A 21,198-nucleotide genomic window follows, 5' to 3' on the forward strand; every position below is an offset into this window, starting at 1 on the left:
TACTGGAAACAAACAATTAAAGTACTAAAAACTTTTATTTCATCAAACTAAATTTGATGAAATGCCTGTGAAGGTTCTCAGTCATCCAGGTCATCGTAGTCAAAGGAGCTTGCAAAGAAAAGCGTCTGGACTTCTTTAAGTTGCTTGAAGACGTTTCACCTTCATCCGAGAAGCTTCTTCAGTTCTAAGGTCAAATGGTGGAGAGTCCCAGATTTAAACCTAGTGGGAGTTTCCCCCCACAGAGGGACAAAAGGACCCCCTGATGATCCTCTAATCGCCTGAGCCAAGGTGTGACACTGGGTGTGGGTCCCAATCAGCCAGAGTTTCGGGTGAGTTTCATAGATGGCTTCCATCTATGTCCACTGTGAGCGACCATCTTTGAACAGAGGCGGTGGTTTACGACACCAACTCTCTGCCATATAATCCAGTTTTGAGTTCCCTCCCCAGACGCCTTAACGCCCACTCACATCCTGGGCCATCTGACCTCAGGAATTCGCATGATAAGGTGGGACCAGGTTTCGCAATGAACTCACCCGAAACTCTGGCTGATTGGGACTCACACCCAGTTTCATACCTTGGCTCAGGCGATTAGAGGATCATCAGGGGGTCCTTTTGTCCCTCTGTGGGGGGAAACTCCCACTAGGTTTAAATCTGGGACTCTCCACCATTTGACCTTAGAACTGAAGAAGCTTCTCGGATGAAGGTGAAACGTCTTCAAGCAACTTAAAGAAGTCCAGACGCTTTTCTTTGCAAGCTCCTTTGACTACGATGACCTGGATGACTGAGAACCTTCACAGACATTTCATCAAATTTAGTTTGATGAAATAAAAGTTTTTAGTACTTTAACTGTTTGTTTCCAGTACGTTAACTTTTGCAGTAGGAATGTTGTTGTTGTTTACTACTTTTAACTCCAGTTGAATATTTCTTGAGAGAAGTTGAGAGGAATTGAAAGCGTTAAGAAAAAGCGTCTGCTGCAATCATGTACAATAGTGTAAAATATGACAATAAGAACGTTTGATGTCTTTTACTTCCCCTCAGGTCGGCCTCTTCCGGAAGTCGGGCTTGAAGTCTCGCATCCAGTACCTCCGTGAGCTGGTGGAGTCTGATCCAGACGGAGTTTCATTTGAGGGCCAGTCCGCCTTCGACGTGGCCGACATGGTGAAGCAGTTCTTCAGAGACCTGCCCGAGCCCATTTTCACCAGCAAACTCTGCGAGTCCTTCCTACACATTTACCAATGTGAGCAGATAACATCAGTTCTGATTGATTGTCATGAGGGATCAATGGTTTGCTTTCCTAACATGCATCTTTAATCTTGCCATAAAAGCATCTCGTCCCCTTCTTCATGCAGATTTTCCAAAGGATCAGCAGCTGGTCGCGGCTCAGGCGGCCATTTTGCTGCTTCCGGATGAGAACAGGGAGGCGTTGCGGACGCTGCTCTACTTCCTCAGTGATGTTGTGGCTTGCGTGGACGAGAACCAGATGACTCCCACAAACCTCGCCGTCTGCCTGGCGCCGTCTCTGTTCCACCTCAACACCCTGAAGAGGGATGCTAACGCAGCTAGGTGAGCCGAGGCCAAGAAAACGGTCTTAAAGTGTGTTTCTGGGGCATCAGCAGGCATCGGTTACCTCATCGCGTCTTCTAAGCGTCTTTTAAAAATCAACATCAGACGTTTCTCTAACTGTGAGGAGTCACACGATCTCAATATGGAAAGAGACGGAGGGCGTGAGGCGTCTGACCCACATTGTCAGAGTTATGTAAGTTTTAACAGCAGTTACATAAAGAGCTGGAGGTGTGGAGTCCACTCTGCCTGTATCTGTGTGTGTCTGTGTGTGTCTGTGTGTGTGTTGCTTTGGTTTTGGCCTAAAATGAAAGCAGATGAAGATCAGAAGAACTGGGAGATTTCTCTGAGAGCTGTTCCTCTGCTAAGCAGCTTGTTTTGCAGCTTTTAGCCCATTTACTGCAAATCGTTTATTTGATATCTTGCCTGGAGAAGATTTTCTGACACGTCTCATCCTGTGTGTCCTTAAACATAAAACTGAGCATCGTTTCCTCCTGCGTTGAAGTCCGTGAGGTGACGACGTCAATGCTGTTGTGGTCAAATTAGATAAAACTAAAGTAGCCTCGACTTTTTCGTGTGAAAGACGAAAGTCTCTCAAAAATCTTAGTTTTTTAAATAATTGAATCATTTTGGTAGCTTTGCAGTCTCTGTAGGTAACATTTAAACCCCTAATAACCAACAGTTTACCTTATGTGTGCGTGTTTATCTGACAGTGGGCAGGTTGCTCTGCTCATTGAGGCTTTTTCTTCCTCATTTTTCCTTGCTGGGTGGCAGTTTTCCGAAGCTCTCTGCTCTCACAGATCTCATGACTTCTGGATCTGATCCATCTTTTTCATATGTCTCTTCTCTGTTAGCGAGAACCCGTCGGCAGAGTGTACACAGAGAACTTATTACATAAGCTCCACAGATTTCCATCTGACCTCAGCTTCACGCAGTCGGATGAATAAGTAGATTTTCTGCCGCTCATCTGTTTCATATTGAGAATGTGGTTTAGAAAACAGAAAAACTAGATGATATTAAATAGTATTAGAGTTCATTTTTTAAGGAAAGATCCAATGTAATTGTATAGAAGGCTCATGACTTGGCTTGTGCCGCTTTTGAATTCTCGTGTCCGGTATTAGAGAGAAAGATTTCTGTCATTTTTTTTGTGCAAACGTTCAGCAGTGATTTGTTGGCTGTAGTTAAGGCTCTGAAAGTTGCTTTTTAGGAAAACAAGTCACTAAGGGGGTCTGAAAACTAAATATAGTCTCTAAGGCTACGTTCACACTGCAGGTCTTGATGCTCAAATCCAATTTTTTGATCAAATCAGATTTTTTTTGTCTGCTCGTTCACACTACAAATAAAATGCGACAGCAAACGCGCTCTAGTGTGAACGCTCAAAGCGGCCGCATGCGCAAAAGAAGACGTCACACACAACGCGCTCTGTTTAGACTCAGAGCAACAGTATTGTTTGACTGATGGACCTTAATATAAAGACTTCGGACTTCACGTTTCCCAATTTGTGCTTTAAGTTATTTTGTTATTTACATAATAATGTAGATAACCTAATAATTATCCTTATTGCTGTTTTAGAGGAGCGCTGCTTCAAAGGATAGTTGCAGATTTCTGTCAGAATCTGCAGATTATACAGTACAAATAAAATGTTCACGTTTCTCCAACGTTGTCTTCCCAACAGTTTCACGGGATGGTCAGGAAGCGTTCACGATGTCTTCTCCGGCGCTGATAATTGGCGTCTGTCTTGTGTCAGTGACGTAAAAGACGGATTTAATGCGACATGACCATCAAACAGCAGCTTTCTAAAACATCGGATTCAGTACCACATACGAAAGTTAACCAGATCGGATTTGAAAATATCGGATTTGTGCCGTTCACACTGTCACCATGATCGGATATGGGTCGCATAGGGTCAAAGAAATCTGATTTGATGCGCTTTCGCCTGCAGTGTGAACGTAGCCTAAGTCAGTGCATCCTGATCAAGCCTCTCTTTAACCACGTTAGCTCCTGTTAGTTTTGTTAAACCAGGATTAGGCTGACGAGCTGTTGGTTTGCACCTTCAGGAGGTCAAACAGTGAAGCTGCATGTTGCATCTTTGGACCGGCGTCGGTGATGAAACATGAGACGAGCCTCACGCTGAGACTAAAAACGTCTGTTTCTTTGTTGTTGTGTTTTTAATAAACTGAGAGGCGATACTGATGTAAACATGACGGAAACATTTGCATGTTCACGGTTTCTTCCATGAAAATGGAGGAAACTCTGGGAACAGCTGACACCTACAACGACTGTCAGTCCCGTCTTGCTGTGTAAGTTTTATCTCTCCTTTCTCTCAGCCTTTTTCACATAAGCCCCTTTGAATTGCCGTCTTGTTGAAAGGCGCTACACAAATAAGCGTCCTTTGTTTTTCGTCTGTCAGCCTTCCTTTCTCTCGCCGCTCATCCTCTCATATATCTCCTCCTCTGCCTCCTCTTTCGCCTCTCATTCGTGTAATCACCCTTCTTTCAGCTTTTCCTCTCTCTAACTTCTTCCTCCCTCCCTGCCTTTCCTTTTCATCTCCACCTCTTCCTCTTTCCACTTTGCCTCTTTTCCTCCCTTCAGGCTGACGGGACGGATGATGGAAGTGACACAATCAGCACTTTGTGCCTCCCGTTCTCCCTCGAGCTAAAGTCCCGGCCCGTCAGAAATCATGTCACACTTTGTGCTGGGAACAATAACTCGGGGTGGGGGGAGACTGGCGCTCCCACAGATCTATGAAATCTCATCTGGTGTTTCTGCTCTGACAGAACTCACCACTCCCACAGAGTTATACTCTCTTTAATGCATCTGACCAGCTGGGCTTGCTGGAAGTACCGTGTAATTTCTCAGTTAAAAAAAGAAGAAGCTCATCTCTTACCCGCCACAAACTAAAACAACTTGAACTTTCTGTGAATACATCCAGTCAACCTCAGTCGGTTCAGTGCAAGGGTTTTCCAGAAAACATGACCTTCTGAAGGTGGTAGTTCCTGATATATGCACAAAGCCTGACACGTCCCCAAAAAACAAAAAGCATAGAGTTGCAGGGTTCCTGTGGCTTCTTAAAAAAAGCCATTCAATTAATTTGATAATAACATTCATAATGTTTTTGCCCCCAAACAAAACTTGACTGAAATCTACAAATCTTCCTGCCAGTTTGACCACATTCCTACATAAAACAAACCCAAATGAATAAAACTGTTTTTAAAACCTGATGAGTAGAATGGGAGGCAGAGCCTTCAGTTTTCAGGCCCCTCTTCTGTGGAACCAGCTTCCAGTTTGGATTCGGGAGACAGACACTATCTCTACTTTTAAGATTAGGCTTCAAACTTTCCTTTTTGCTAAAGCATATAGTTAGGGCTGGACCAGGTGACCCTGAATCCTCCCTTAGTTATGCTGCAATAGATGTAGGCTGCCGGGGGATTCCCATGATGCATTGAGTTTTTCCTTTCCAGTCACCTTTCTCACTCACTATGTATTAACAGACCTCTCTGCATTGAATCATATCTGTTATTAACCTCTGTCTCTCTTCCACAGCATGTCTTTATCCTGTCTTCCTTCTCTCACCCCAACCAGTCACAGCAGATGGCCCCGCCCCTCCCTGAGCCTGGTTCTGCTGGAGGTTTCTTCCTGTTAAAAGGGAGTTTTTCCTTCCCACTGTCGCCAAAGTGCTGCTCATAGGGGGTCATATGATTGTTGGGCTTTTCTCTGTATCTATGAAGCGCCTTGAGGCGACTTTTGTTGTGATTTGGTGCTATATAAATAAAATTGAATTGAATTAATTGAAAATTGAATTGATGACTGTAATCTGACAGTGGCATAAAGTTTAAAACAAAAAGCTTTGACAGCGTGATGCTGGGTGGAGGATCAGAGTGAGGGAACCATCATGGAAGGATTATTCCCGCTTAAAAAACAGTTGGGAAGGAAAACCAACTTTTTTCTCGGTGACCAACCCGAGTACTTAAAGAACTCCTCTAATAGGAGATGATAACAGGATGTTGAACTTGCTCCTGTGGTGTCGTTGCTGTAGGTCCGGTCACAGGAAGTACAGCCTCGGCCGCCCGGATCAGCGAGACCTGAGCGAGAACCTGGCCGCCACCCAGGGCCTGGCTACCATGATCACCGAGGTCCAGAGACTGTTCCAGGTACCACCAACCCGACGCAAAGGACGTTTATAAGCATGAAAACACATTTTTGAGAGATTAAAAGATCTAAATCATCTTTCTGCAGCTTCCAGAGTTTTGGCCCGGCCAGAGTCTAACCGCCAGTGATGACGCCTTCGCTGAGGAGTCCAGAGGAGGCGTGGTTACCTCGAGTCAAAGCGGCGGTGAGGAGGACTTGGAGGAGAGGAGGCGCAAACTGCAGCTGAGCACCCAGCAACTCCTCAAGGAGGCGAGGGAGAAGAGCCGAGGCTGGGAGAGCCACCCGGCTCCAGATCACGTGGAGCTGGCCTACAAGAAGGTGGAGGAAGTGACATCACCACGCGGTTTCTGTGTCGCACTATGAAGGCTCGAAATTAACCTTAAGGCCTGCCTCTAATTTATCATCTCTGCTCGTCTTCAGATGGACGATGGCTGCCCGCTGTGGATGTGGCGAGGCTCTGTGGAGGTGGACGCCGCACAGGGGGAGCTGCTCCACCGGCTGCTGAGGGAGCAGCAGCTGTGGGAGGAAGGCCTTCATCAGGCCGCCGTCATCCAGACCTTGTCCAAGGACGCAGACGTCTACCGCTACCTCCTTCAGGGCCGAGGCCACGGCCTGGGCTCCCAGCCCCTACAGGAGCACCTGCTAATCAGGTAATGAGCCACAGCGAGCCCGCGAGCGCTCGACCTGCTGAGCCGTACGGAGCGGGGAGGACGGGGGAGTTGAAGCTGAAAGTACCCTCAAAGTGTCACTTTGAGTTACACTGAAACAAAGCATATCTTTTGTGTGCGTGAGGTCTGAATGGGGGGGTTGATGAAATTTTAATCCGAGCCTGAAGTCAGATGAGACGTGACAGTATCTGTGTTTACAGTCGCCCCGCGCCGCCGGTGCACCTTCAGACTCGCCTGCCGCTGCGAGCGCTGCGAGCGCTGTGAGCATGAACTCCGAGTCACCCTGACTAAGAACTAAAAATCACCACTTCTCCATAATGCATCCAAACGAGGTCTTTTACTTTCACCAAATCCCTCACGGAGACCCAACCAGAACATTAGTGTGGCTGTGAGGACCCGCGGGCTTCCAATGAAAACGTCAATCTTTAAAAAATAAACAGTTTCATTTGTTTGAAGGAGGGAAAACACTGAAAGCAGCTGGTCGGGGTCTGAACCACCTTTGGTGTAACGCTTAATAACTTCCCCAGCTGATGGCCTACACTGCAGCACATTTACATTTATTTACAGGACTTTCAACACATATTCAACAGAAATGAAATAAAAATGATATTTAGCACAAAGAAGGGTGATTGTTGGTAGGAGTCCTTTTGCTTGAGAGGCTGCTTAGTTTAGATGTCAACGGCAAGACGAGCATCAGAGATTATCCCACACAGTAAAAATAATGTTGTGGGAGCAGGTTTGAACTAACATGAATCGCTCCCTCCTCAGGATCTGGCAGGCAGACCCGTCCTCCGGCCTGACGTACCTCTCCTCTGTGTCTACCGAACTCCCCGAGGTGCTGGCGGAGGGGATCAGGGTCCACACCCACATTTGCCTCTACCTGCTGGAGCCCACAGGAATCAGGAAGACCCGACTGACACACCTCTGTCGCACAGACACAAGGTGAGGAGCAGGGTTTTAATAGTTTTGCAATTTTCATTAGTTTTTATTTTTATTTAGTTTTGACTTCAGATTTTCAATTTTATATCAGTTTTAATTAGTTTTTACCAATTGTTTGCTAGTTTAGTTTAGTTTTTATTTTTTTTTGAAAATCCTTAGTTTCAGTTTAGTTTTGATTAGTTTCAGTTATAGTTTTAGTCGTGTTTGCAATAATTAAGTGTAACAAAATCCCAGTTTCATCATATCAGTCATTCTGCTCATCCTTGGGTATGTTGCTATTCCAGCTACCATACTGCACCCTGGACAGGTCGCCTGTCTGTCGCAGGGCTAACACGCAGAGACAGACAACTCACATTCCCACCTATGGGTTCTTTAAATAAATAAATAAATAAAGGCAGATGAACAACCATTGATACCAGGCAACTATAAAATGTATATCTTGGCCCCAATGAGACTATTAACTCTCGCAGCACCGGGTGTTCGTAATTTTGGTTCAAGTGAATTGATAAACTTTTTGAAGGTAATTGACTCACACAGTTGTGTAGATATCCCCGTCCTGTTGTCTCGGGATGCATCACGCTGCCTTGCCTGGGGTTAGCTTCTGTTTTCTGGGGATGAGGGTTGAGTGTGCTCCCTTACCTTCTCAAGCTAAGCTAGGTTAGCCTTCTTGTGTGAGCTTTTCAAGTGCACTTTAAGGTTTGTGGGATTTTTTTCCCTTTAGAAATGTCCCTCATAATTTGTCTGTTTCCACTACAAGACACTTGCTTTATCCAAAACACAGTCATATTCAAAGTAATCCCAAATTGGACTCTGGCTCCCGACTTTTCCTGACATGATTCTGCGTGTGGACGGAGCAGCAACACAGACGACTCGACTAACGTGCTGCCACCTGCTGGCATAATGAGACACAGCAAGAAAAAAATCTGGAAACTAAACTTCATTTTCACCCTTGACTCTTGTATGACACGCACACATCAATGAAAACTAAACACATTTTTGCTATAAATTCAGTTAATTTTAGTTAGTTTTGTGAACACTCATTCCAGTTTTAGTTAGTTTTCCTTTTTTTGTTTTTATTTTTATTTCCGTTAACGAAAATGTTTTTTCACTTCTAGTTTTCGTTATTTCGTTAGTTTTCGTTAACGATAATAACCTTGGTGAGGAGACGTTTTAAACTGAGCCGGAAGTAGAAAGCATTTAAATTTGTTTACAGTAAAGTAGCCAAACGGTCTGTTAGTTTAAAGGCTGAAGGGTGAATTGTGCAGTAACTACACAGAGGCCGAGAGGGTTTAAGGCCGTGAGAAGCCTATTAAAAGAAATATCTAGAGAGAGCGCTTAGTCCATCTTATCTCTCTTAATTGAGCCCGTTCTGTGTTTTTGACCTCTGCCAGCACCCATCTGCAGCTCCTCCCTGTAGGTGAGCAGATGAGAAAAAGGAGGAGGAGGAGCAGGTCTCCTCCTCATGATTCATGCCCTTTGAAACTAAGTTGCTGCAGATTTTCTGCTGCTTACGTGATCAGGCTGACTCTCGGCGGAGCCCTGCAGCTCCATTTGTCTATGCTGATTAAATGAAACTAACCCTCTGTGCCACAGAAAGCAGGTGGCGGTGGCGCTCTCGTATCCCTGACATTGAACTACACGGGAAGGTGCTGTAGGCAGCGACACTGATTCAGTGTGTGGGAGGCACATTTCTGCCAAAATCCTGCGCAGATGTAAGCTCTCAGGTTTGATCTGGTCGAGCTGTTTCATATTTTTTCTATTGATCCTTCACAAACGAAGCAATGGTGATCGATCCTGTACCTGACGAGACATTATAAATGATTGTAATTACTATAATAAATCCTCAGGGAACCACGAACAGCTCCACAAGATTTCATAGATGGAAAAGAAGAACTGGGCCACAGCTTTTAATCTTTGAATTTGGATGTTTTAAGGCTCAAAATCTCATCTGGCATCAACATCATCACAGAAACCGCACCAGGAGCTTCGTTGCGTGGGTTTCCATAGGCGTAATGTGCACGTGGTACAGTTCTTGTCTCGATAACTACTGTGGCACTGCTCTGGGAATAAAATAAGACACAAAATTAGGTACAATAACTCCCCTGGGAACCATGAACATCTCACACATGTAATGGTGACTCATCCTTCCTCCTGCAGTGGATTCAAAAATTACAAAAACACCAATAGTTTTTGTTTTATTGCATTAAACAGCTCAACAGGTCTTCGTGGTTCCAAGAGGATGCATCCCACTCGCTCCGGTGTCCTAAATGTGACGACAGAAGTGATGTCTCAGCTGCTTATATAGCCTTGAATATTGCTCCATCCTTGAGGACGGACTGTAGATTAGTTCCTGGTTCCCAGAGGAGTGACCACACTGACGTTGGTGTCATGGACTCATTTCTGCGTGTAGTATTGGCGCAGTAGCTATGACAGCAGAATCCATAACGCCAACGTGATTATGATCATTCTGTCAGACCTGCCTGGCAAGGCTGCAGTTGGTCCAGAAAGCTGCAGCTCGTCTTCTGACACGTACTAAAGGATGTGAACACATTTCCCCGGTGCTCGCCTCTCTTGATTGGCTCCCTGTCCGCTTCAGAATTAACTTTAAAATTTTATTGTTGACTTACAAAGCCCTGAATGGACAGGCTCCCGGGTATTTGTCTGACCTCTTGCAGACTTTAGATCTCTTAGATCAAGTGATCTTTTGCTTTTAGCTGTACCAAGGTCGAGGCTGGTTCATAGAGGCGATCGAGCATTTGCAGTCGTAGCGCCTAAGCTGTGGAATCATTTACCCCAACACATCAGACAGGCTCCTGTCAATCTTTTTAAATCTTATCTTAAAATGCATTTTTATTTACTGGCTTTTAATACAGCATGAGAGTTATTTGGTAATTCATATTTGGTGTTTGCTATCAATACTCTAAGTTATTTTATTAGGTATGTTGTATTCTTGTACAGCAGCGGTCTCCAACCTTTTTTGCGCCACGGACCGGTTTATGCCTGACAATTAGGGATGCAACGATACCAATTTTTTCAAACCGATACGATACCGATACTGAGTACAAAAACCGATACTTCTACCACATACACACTGCCCGTGGATTTTCTCTTGACATTTTTCATCGCTTTTCCAAAACCTGAGTTAAAGTTGGCTGTTCCACACTGCTGACATTTTGTTTAGCCTAGCTACAGCAGCCTCCAGTTTCTCTTTTTTATCTGGAGCCGCCAGTCTCACTCGCCTAACCCTGTGCCTGTTTAGCGCGGGATGTCCCCCTAGTGGCCAATCTAAAAAACTACAACAGAAATGACCAGCCACCCTCTGATTAATGAAATAAGTTAGTATCGGTTCATGGTATCGGTTAACTTTTACGAGTATGAGTACACACACATTTTACAGTATCGGTATCGGTGCATCCCTACTGACAATATTTTCACGGACCGGCCTTTAAGGTGTCGTGGATAAATACAACAAAATAAAACTAGTACCGGTACCGAAAAAAAGAAAATTTATTCATAACACACGTGAAAAGACCCAGGAAAACCGAGTTATCGATAAAAACGATAACAAAATAACGTTGAAAACTGATAAAAACCCTGAAAACTATACATTTCACACCTGAGCCTCAACTCTCGCGGTTCGGTACCAAACGACTTACGGACCGGTACCGGTCCGAGGCCCGGGGGTTGGGGTCGCTGTTGTACAGCACTTTAGTCAACGCTCCTGTTGTAATTAAATGTGCTATATAAATAATTAAACCATCATTCTTTTGGGAACATCTCTGCACATGTTTCATAGCAGTCCATAAGTGAGAATAGGGTGCATCCCCTGGGAACCATGAACAGCTCTACAAAATAAGTAACGTGAACCTACAGGTGGAAAACCTGCACCACTGCTCCCAGTAAACCGTTATACACCAAAGCTTCTGCACAAAGCTCAGGATGCATCCTCTGGAACCAGAAACATGTCTATACAACTGCATCCAGTTTTTGATGAAGACCAGACCAATCACTGCTGTCCATAGAGACACAAGCATCACAAATAAAATTTCAAAGAAAGCAATTTGTCAGGATTTTCTACCGTTTCACTTTTGATTTCCTAATTTTCCCTGAATGTCGTTGCCGTGTGAGAAAATGAACTCCAGTCAAAGAGTGAAAATGGTGATTTGCTACATGAGACGGAGGGCAGAACAGCAGAGACGGGTTTGATCTCTCGCTGTGTGATTATCTCAGCAGGCTTTTCAGTCAGCCCATTACGACTGAAGTGAAAAGAAGCGCACAATCACACGCTCGCGTCTGTTTCTGATGAGTACGTGCTGAACAAAGAGCCGCCTGTGAAACCGAAACGGTTATCCAGAGCGACGTAGAGCGCATACGGAAGCGAAATCAGCTTCATTTCCAGGCAAACATCGGCCCGCTCGCGCTCCCGTTACGCAAGAGTGATCACGTAAGAAAGAAGTGGAAACCAGAGGGATGAGTGCCTTCACTCGTCCCGTTGTCCAACTTCCTCTCGCCTTTAATTTCCTCTCATCTAAACATCTGTGATGCGCCAGCCTGTCTCGGGCTTATTTGCTGTAGCATTAATTTTAAGTGCTTGTTAGCTTTGAAGGCAAGACAATAGATCCACTGCATCAAGGTCAGCGAGGCTTTTTACAGTACAGGGCTGTGAAGGAGATGCTATCGCCACCAGAGGAAATTAAACACGTTACAGCCCCAACGAGAGGAGGGAGGGAGCGGGGAAAGCAACGTGGATTTTCAGGCTGAAGCTCAGATGCTCTGTTACCTGTTCTTACTCAGGTTTAGATGACGAGCCTGCATAGAAGAACTTATAACTGCAGAAATGTATTTAAGGGACTTCATACCTCAGTCAAAACCTCTGAATACCTTCTTTGTCTTCTCATCCAAAGCTCTCAGACAGCACAGAGACTTTTGAGTTTATGCCATGCTTCCTGCCCTGACTAAAAAAAAACAAACCAAGACCATAAAACATTTGACCAACATTCGAAACAGTCTTGGTGCTCATTTGAGTCCAAGCTTTAACAAATCCAGCAATGAAATACGTCCGTTAACAGTCTAAAAAAACGGAAGGGGGCAGCACTTCCTCTGTGCTCTGGCTAAAACTGCAGCCCCCTGGTGGCCTATGCAGGTACTGCAGGCGGGCCCCGATAAGTCATTTGCAAAATATAGCTTTAAAAAAAAAGTCGTTAGATATTAAAAGATATTAAAACTTAATCCTCTGGATAAAGCAATAGAAAATGCCCAAACCGATCCCAGGATCCAGTCGTTTGGGGTTTCAAAATCAAAAAGGATTTTTTGAGTCCTGCAGGCCTCCATCTCTCAGCTTTTAATAAACGTGATGAAATTCTGAAACTGAAACTACGTTTTTTAAGTATGGCGTCAGTGCTTATTGTTAAGGCCTTTACACACCCGACATGTGAAGCCCATTTCTTTTGTGTTAAAATTATTTTTCGGTCTATTTAATTGGATTAATTTTATTTTTCCTCTAGATCAAGCTTGTTTTTTCTGATTTTATGTATTTATTTATTTATTTATTTTTGCAGAGAGCTCAGTGTGTCCAATTCAATTCTATTCTATTCTATTCTATTTATATAGCGCCAAATCACAAAAGTCGCCTCAAGGCGCTTCATAGATACAGAGAAAAACCCAACAATCATATGACCCCCTATGAGCAGCACTTTGGCAACAGTGGGAAGGAAAAACTCCCTTTTAACAGGAAGAAACCTCCGGCAGAACCAGGCTCAGGGAGGGGCGGGGCCATCTGCTGTGATTGGTTGGGGTGAGAGAAGGAAGACAGGATAAAGACATGCTGTGGAAGAGAGACAGAGGTTAATAACAGATATGATTCAATGCAGAGAGGTCTGTTAACACATAGTGAGTGAGAAAGGTGACTGGAAAGGAAAAACTCAATGCATCATGGGAATCCCCCGGCAGCCTACGTCTATTGCAGCATAACTAAGGGAGGATTCAGGGTCACCTGGTCCAGCCCTAACTATATGCTTTAGCAAAAAGGAAAGTTTGAAGCCTAATCTTGAAAGTAGAGATAGTGTCTGTCTCCTGAATCCAAACTGGAAGCTGGTTCCACAGAAGAGGGGCCTGAAAACTGAAGGCTCTGCCTCCCATTCTACTTTTAAATACTCTAGGAACAACAAGTAGGCCTGCAGAGCGAGAGCGAAGTGCTCTAATAGGGTGATATGGTACTACAAGGTCATTAAGATAAGATGACCACACGTCACACGACAAGTTTGAGCTGTAAAATTCTGAGTTCCACGTTTGTTCCTAATGCGCTCGGTGTGTTTCAGCCTTTATTCCACATTTTTGAAGCTATTTTTGATCCTGATCTAAAGCCATTGATGGAGACTTGAGTTCAAAATCAGAAGACTGAACCAGCACAGCAGTGTAAGTCCTGAACGACAGGTGTCGCCACTCAGGCGAAACCTCATCAGAGCTGATTTAGGTGTTTTTCGAGTGTCATCTTTTCAAACTGCTGCTGCGTCTCCCTGAAATCTGACACAACTTGTGTTTTGGTCCTGCTGTGGCGCCAAAACTCAGGAGGTTACAAAAACGAACAGCAGCAGACATGATGTCACTTGTGTTGTCGTTTGTGTGCCTAATGGTGTAATAGTTTTCCTATCCCACCTTTTTCCCGCTGACACACCTCCTCTGTGTTTTATCTTCCAGGGGTCGGTCGCAGGAGTGGCACAGCAAGGTGAGCGGACTCCGCCTGGCCTCCGGTCTGCTGGCCATCAAAGACTCCTTCAGAGCAGAGTACAAAGAAACAAAGATATGAGCCCATGCAGAGAAAGTCAGGCTCATCTGGAGCGCTCGTCCTCCTCCTCCTCCTACTCTTCTTCACGTCTGGTTGAACTGCAAACCAAGCAGAATGCAGGACGAAACAGGGCGGACCGCACCGGCGCCGTCCTACGTCTTTCTGGAAGTTTTAAAACTCTGCCGTTGGAGTTTTCTCTATATGTTTGCTTTTTACTGTGGGTGACCTTGCGGATTGCCAGCAGCACCTCTGCACTCCCTGCTGTGCCTGTTACGCTTCACACTCAAGTTCACACACAGACACACAAAAATGCAAAGCGTGGCGAGCTTTGACAAAGGACGTTTTGATGGGAGGGTGAAAAAGCTGAGGCTGGTTTGACTTTGAGGAAAAAAAAGGAGCAAGTGTGACTTCTGGAATAATGGCATCACCGGCAGGAAGAGAAGGAGGCAGGGGAAGCTGCCGGGACAAAGTCAGGAAGCGAGGACAGGAAGCAGACTTTCAGCCACCAGAGAGCGGCCGCTGCATCAAACCTGTGACCGAGAACAAAGAAAAGGAGACGTGCGGCCGGCCTGAACGCCTTAAAAGGACATCGAAAGCTGTGAAGTCGGCTCGACGGTTCTAGAGACGGTCCGGCTAAACCAATCGGGAAAAATCTGAGGAGAGACGAGCAAATCGTCTTTCTCGAGCTTGGCGGTGACTGCAGGGCGGTGATGCCTGTGATAAAGTGGACTTTCTAATGCCGACACACTTTTTGCCATCACCGTAACTTCTGAATTCGCTCCTGTGACGGTTCGCAGACGAGCGATATCTACCTCTACACGGGACGACGCCGCGGTGGTGAAAACTCGGAGGCCGAACTCCAGGATTTTTTTTGAACTTTGTATTTATTCTTGTACAGATGTTCGAGTGTTGCTTTTAAAGCCTGCTTGACCTGAATACTGCATGAAAAAGTCATAAATTCTATATCAGATTATTTAACTTTAAAGTACATCTGAATACAAATGTTCTATCCAGATATGTTATTTAATTCCCGGCTTTGTGTGTGAAACCTATCCGTGCCAAACACCTAATTAAAATGTTTATTTCTCCTCAAACCTGCTTCCTGTTGTTATTTCTCCCCCTCTCTCTCCTCTGTGACTCTCCTGAGTGCCAAACAGATTACCGACTGTAATTTTGCGGGAAGGCGGGGGAAACGGCAGGCGGCGTGAAGATGAGGTGCCACACTGCGCCACTGAAGCACAAGAGATTAATAAGTCTGGCAGTGCGATCCCAAAAAACCTTCCAACCCTCACCTCTTCCTCCTCCTCATAAACATGCAACGTATTATGCAAATCGTGTCTAATTTGCATAAGGCTAATTTGCATATCTTATTGATTCATCTCTCAGATCACATGGTTAAACTGCTGATAAACGTGATAAGACAGAAACGTGAAGTAAAAATACTCATCGGGGCAAAGACGTCGCGCCCCGGTCCAAACAGGCTTTTAAGAGACGCAAATGAGAGAAAACAGAAGTCCCTGCAGGCGGTTTCATTTCCATACAAGTCTGTTCTTCCATATGGTGCTAAAACATCACGAGCTGAACTTTGGATGAACTCAGGTCAAAGGTTCAAGAAGCCGGCCAAGAAATCACAAAATAACGTGCACCTGTCCACGGGTCGTTTGGCACCGGGCCGCGAGAGTTGAGGCTCGGGTATGAAATGTATGGTTTTTATCGTTATTTTTATTTCTTTTTAATCGTTAACTTGGTTTCCCTGGGTCTTTTCCCATGTGTTATGAATAAATCTTATGTTTTTGGTACTGGTGCTGGTCTTATTTTGTTGTATTCATCCACGACACCTCAAAGGCCGGTCCATGGAAATATTGTCGGACATAAACCGGTCCGTGGCCCGGTTGGGGACCGCATAATCCAAATGTACTCATTGTTAATACTATTATGCTGTCCTCGCCCTGAGTCTCTTAGTTTCACCAGCTAGACAGCGAGATAACGATGCTGCAATAACCAGACTTATTTTCCTTTTTGCGCTGATTTATTGAAGAATGGCCTCTGACCATTGCCTTCTCTTTGACCATCGTAAAACTGAAAGTACAAAATACTGTATTAGCTAACTAACATTGAAAACTAGCTTGTTACACTCTTACTGCAAGCTAACAAGATAAAACTTTCAAATGTACAAATTATCGAACCATTTTTACACAAAACAAAAGATAATAATTATTTTATCGACATTAATACTTACAGACATATCTTGTCCAAGGCAACAACATTTTAAGGTCCGTATCAGCTTAGAACAATAACATTACGGCATCACTTTCCGCCATCTTTTATTTCTTCTTCACGTTCTCATTTTTTCTTTCCCAAAGTAACCGAACCCATATTACAAAGCAGCCACTAGAGGGAGCTCTAGGGCAGTTTACAACTATAATATCCCATTTAAGTTATAAAAGGCAGAACAACTATGCTTTTACTTGGGTAATACTTTGGTTACTATATATAACTTATTAATCCTTTCATTTTCTGTTACTATGTTATTACTGAGCCGTAATACAAGTGGGGGTTTTATACCTCAAGAGGTGGTGGAGACCAAAACTGGAGTTAAAAGATTAAAAGATTACTGGACTTACATTCCTGAGACAAACGCAGACACGGGTCCAGTGGGATGATAACGTCGCCAGAATGGACTCAAGCTGACATGTGCTCTGTAAAGACAGACTACAGTCATGCCCCACAGTGGCAGCAAAATACATGCAATTTAAATATAACCAGAAACACAAGTAAAACTTTATCTTAGAAGGTAAAGAACAGAGTTTAAGTTTTGAAAAGTTTCTTATGAAACGAGGATTTCAGAAGGACGTCGACACTGGGAAACAGAGAAGAGACAGTTGAATAAAGAGGGAATCTGTCACAACAAGAAAATAAAACATGAAATTACAATGCTTAACGAATTATTTGGTAATTATGAAAATCATTTTTTGCATTGATGTAATGCTTCAGTATGCACAACCCTCTCAGCTGAAACCGTTTTAAAGCTAAAATCTACATTCATTAATTTTCAAATGTAAAAATTCACCAAAATAAAAGCTGAAAAAAACAGTAAAGCTGTTGATTTAACAAGTTAAATTACAGTTATTTACTCACAGTCCTGCAAAGTTGAACATTTATGCTTTCCTTAACATTTTCCAAATCTGATTGCAGTCTTTGCGGCCCTTTCTGGGCCCGCAGCCTCATGTTTTACACCCCTGGTCTAGACAATTCAAACTACTCAATCCCACTTCTCCAGAACCTCACTTTCCAAAGTCATGCTGAAGATGATAAAGAAAATTGGAGTTTAATCTGCCGACACAAACAAACAGATTGCATCTTTGTGGCTGTATGTACAGACCTGCTTTTTACCTGCACTTCTCAGGTGAGCCCCCGTCCCGTCCCTGAGCACGTTGTTCAGCAGCTTTGATCTCCACAGACGTCGTCACCAACCGCCAGGCCCCAAAACCACCCAGTCCTTCAAACCCAGCGCGAGACATAAAGGAGAGGGAATAAACTTCAGCTGAAAGGACTGAGTGATGATAATCGTCTCTCCCACTGAGGCAGGAGGGTTATTGCTTCTGCAGGTGTTACTGAGGTGGCGGTGGCATAGCGAGCGGTCTCCTCCCGGGGCGACTGTCAAAACACCTTTAACGCCGTCCTTCAGCAGCAGCAGCAGCGTGGCAGCACCCAAAAGAATAAAAGAATAAACTAAAACAGAGGCTCTGCGGAAGCCTGATGAATGTTTCATGAAGGAATCATTGCCTGAGAAGGTACTGAGATAAAGTCCCGGGACGTATGGGACGATAAGAGACAACTAGAAAGGAAAGAGACTTTATATTTTTCATAAGCTTCAAAGATGGGTCACAGGAAGACATCTTCAGAAGTCTTCTAACAACTGTTGTATGGCTTGTGGCCATTCTTGGAGACATACAATTTTTATATCTACCGCAGTGCACATCTGTCTGGGGGGTAAAGGCAGACTCAACAATTACAAGCTCGCGGGCTGCCTCGAGGAAGTGTGTGATGTATAATTAAGTTCATCAAATGGGTTTGTTTGCCTCACACTTTGAGTTTCTGAGAAACAAAGACCACTTTCTCACACGAGTCATGAAAAGTGAAGACGAATCGTTATCTGAAATGCAGCGCGAATCAAATGTGACTTTCCATACATCAGAGTCGGGGACGCGGGGTGGGCGACGCAGAGGAAAGCGATTAGAGTCGAAATACATGCAAAACACTTCACACTGAAAAAAGCTTTAAGTCAATCTGTGGACTTGTGTGATTAACGTGTTACGCAAACCTTTAAAGGAACGAGTTCGGTGTCTGAAGAAGACGAGACACGGTGAAAACCGGAAATACAGCAGAGGTGAAAGCTCGAGTCTAAATGATGCTACAACTGCTGTTAGCAAAGCCCTTTGTGCATTTTTATTTTGTGTGGATATTGGGGCTCTCAGATTACTAGCTAACATTACAAACTAACTAGCTAACCGAATACACTGCACTAAAAACCTGTGTATGATTGTTTGGTATATTGCCCGTGCAGTTGCCCATAATTCTAATGAAAAGCACCAACTTGTCTGCAAACACTTGCCAACTACCAGCAAAGACGTGGTAAAACTTACAATGCAAACTGGACCGGAGAAGGTGCACCTTCAAAAGTAAACTTTGTGCCTCCACGTTTCAAAAGGAGCAACTTTTTGAAGGGTACTATTGCTTGAATAGTTGCTAGCAACTGTGGACGACTGCTGCAATCGCGAGGGGGGACTTGCTAACCTGTCACACGTGTTCTCCTGCAGGAGGTTGCCAGATGGTCGCGGACCAGTGCAGCTGAGGCCTTGGCTGTATCCCAATTCAGGGTCTGCAGCCTTAAAGGCCGCATTTTAAGGCCGATTACGTCACAGCGACGCGACGAAGGCTGTCCCAATTCGAAGGCTGCTCGAAATGCAGCCCTCAAATGCGTCCTTCATTTCCCTGAATTTTAAGGACGTGGCGGTGTAGACTTCGTGGCCCAACATATCCCAGAATGCCTAGCGCGGCGGTGGGTGTGGATAATTTTGCTGAAAAAAAAAAAAAACAGCGAATGGGGGCGCCCGAAGAGTAAACTTTAAGTAAGTACTGAATATTATGTCACTTATTTATGTGCAAATGTTTAATAACGAAGAACATTAAAACATTACTGTTGGCCACACGTCGGCAAAGTCATGTGACATTAGTGACGTTTGTACTAACTTGGTTTTAAAGCCTTTACTTTAAAATATACGCCGTTCAATAGCTGAGCTTAATCAGAGAATGATCAAAGCTCATGTAGAAACAAACAAACAAATGAACAAAAGATTTTCTCCTTCATTTCTGTCAAACAAAGCTGTATGAAACGTTTCCAGCTGTTAGTATCATGGTTGCTAGGCAACCTGGGCAGCGCGACGTTGGCTAGACCGTCCCATTTCACAAGCCTCGCACTTCCGGCCTTAGCGGTCTTTAAGTACGCGGCCTGTCACTACCCGATCCGTACCGGAAACCCGATCGGTACCCCGCATGCGCAAATCGAACGTCACTTCCTCTCTTTGCCAACATTGCGACAGTCAATATATTTGAATGATACGGTTAGCGCCCAGTTAGCTCCTAGCATTTCTCAACAGCTCTGTCTCCTTTTCGACTGCCCGGGACATTTAAACAATGGATAATCCGTATACAAACAAATTCATGCTTTTCTCCTCAACAGAGAGCGTCCCCCGATTGAACAACAGCGCCGTAAAATAAGACGAATGGCGCCTAATTACAGACTTAATAATATTGATTTAGCAATGTGTCACGTGAAGATTCATCAGCCAGATTAAGTGTTTACTGACAATTGACAGTGATAGCGGACATCATCATCACTATTCCAGTCAATCCTCTCCTCACAGACAAGCATAAACACACTCGACTATCACTAAATCAAATTTAACACACGTTTGTAATGACGCCAATTCATTTTACAATGCGGTTCATTCGCTCAGTCAGCAGGTGGCAGTATCCTCGTACACTGGGGAGTACACTGCCATTAAACGAACAGAAGAAGAAGAAAACATCTGCACATGCGCGGTACGGATCGGGTAGACCCGATTTGTACGGTCCGACTTTGCACATGCGCAGTAAGGATCGGGGAGTCCCGATCCGTAACTATCTTTTTATTTTTCGTTTTTGTCTACATTGTACTGAAATGCTTCATTATTGCAAACATTTTAAGATATACTTATTATTCTTAACATCTTAACCGATACTCTGACCCATAACTATCGTAAAACGCTACGACCGGAAGTAGACACCTTTCGCGCATGCGGGGTACCGATCGGGTTTCCGGTACGGATCGGGTAGCGACACGGCCCTTGAGGATCGTTGAGGCTGCGTACTTTAAGGCTGCAGACCCTGATTTGGGATACAGCCCTTATTCACTTGTCCAAGCCAGACAAATCAACGTTGCTAACAATCACATGTCTGCAAAGGCAGTTACATGTTGGTGTCACATTTTAAACACAGACTCAGAAGTAGCATGTCCCACTTTTATATTGTCTGTGATTCAACATCAGCAGACTAATAGCTTAAGGTTGGATTTGAGGTGAAAAACCAAACAATTCTTCTGCTTCTTGCTTTTTAGAGCTAATATTAGCTAATGCGGGCCTGCTAATACAAAATGCTAGCTCTGCTAAGTCGTATTTAGCATCATTAAATTATTCAAACGAGGTCTAGTAACTTCACCGTCCATTTTCATAGTACTTGATGTTTAATAACCATGTTAGATGAACTCATTAACCATCAGTAAACAATATAATTACAAAATATGCATAGCTAACATTTGCTTTTTAGAGTAATGAAATCTCATAGCAGATTTTTTATTTATGTAGCCAAATTAAAGTCAACTTTACAGCTGACTTTGACTTAGCAGACCTTAATGTTGGCAACATGAGATACAAAAGTATAACTTCAGTTTTGTGTGCTGAATACCTAAACACCGTTTCATAGATATTAGCTTACACACAAACACAAGTAATAATATTATTACTGCAAATAGCAATCTCAGATTTTTCAAGGCTTTTT

At 44.1% G+C, this 21,198-nt stretch overlaps 1 protein-coding gene across 2 annotated transcripts in view; it reads left to right on the forward strand.

The window, feature by feature from the left end:
• LOC102786526 (rho GTPase-activating protein 7) overlaps window positions 1-15,193 on the forward strand; it is a 118,136-nt gene extending 102,943 nt beyond the window's left edge. For both annotated transcript variants that reach the window (XM_087847531.1, XM_087847532.1), the window contains exons 11-17: window positions 1,039-1,237; window positions 1,350-1,563; window positions 5,597-5,711; window positions 5,797-6,027; window positions 6,130-6,359; window positions 7,146-7,319; window positions 14,013-15,193. In XM_087847531.1, the coding sequence (XP_087703657.1) occupies window positions 1,039-1,237; window positions 1,350-1,563; window positions 5,597-5,711; window positions 5,797-6,027; window positions 6,130-6,359; window positions 7,146-7,319; window positions 14,013-14,121 (1,272 nt within the window). In that variant the 3' untranslated portion in view covers window positions 14,122-15,193. The remainder of the gene's footprint in view (window positions 1-1,038; window positions 1,238-1,349; window positions 1,564-5,596; window positions 5,712-5,796; window positions 6,028-6,129; window positions 6,360-7,145; window positions 7,320-14,012) is intronic.
• Window positions 15,194-21,198: the final 6,005 nt, after the last annotated feature.

Source organism: Neolamprologus brichardi, chromosome 10, assembly GCF_056152115.1.
Source record: "Neolamprologus brichardi isolate AB-2024 chromosome 10, ASM5615211v1, whole genome shotgun sequence".
Taxonomy (NCBI): Eukaryota; Metazoa; Chordata; class Actinopteri; order Cichliformes; family Cichlidae; genus Neolamprologus; species Neolamprologus brichardi.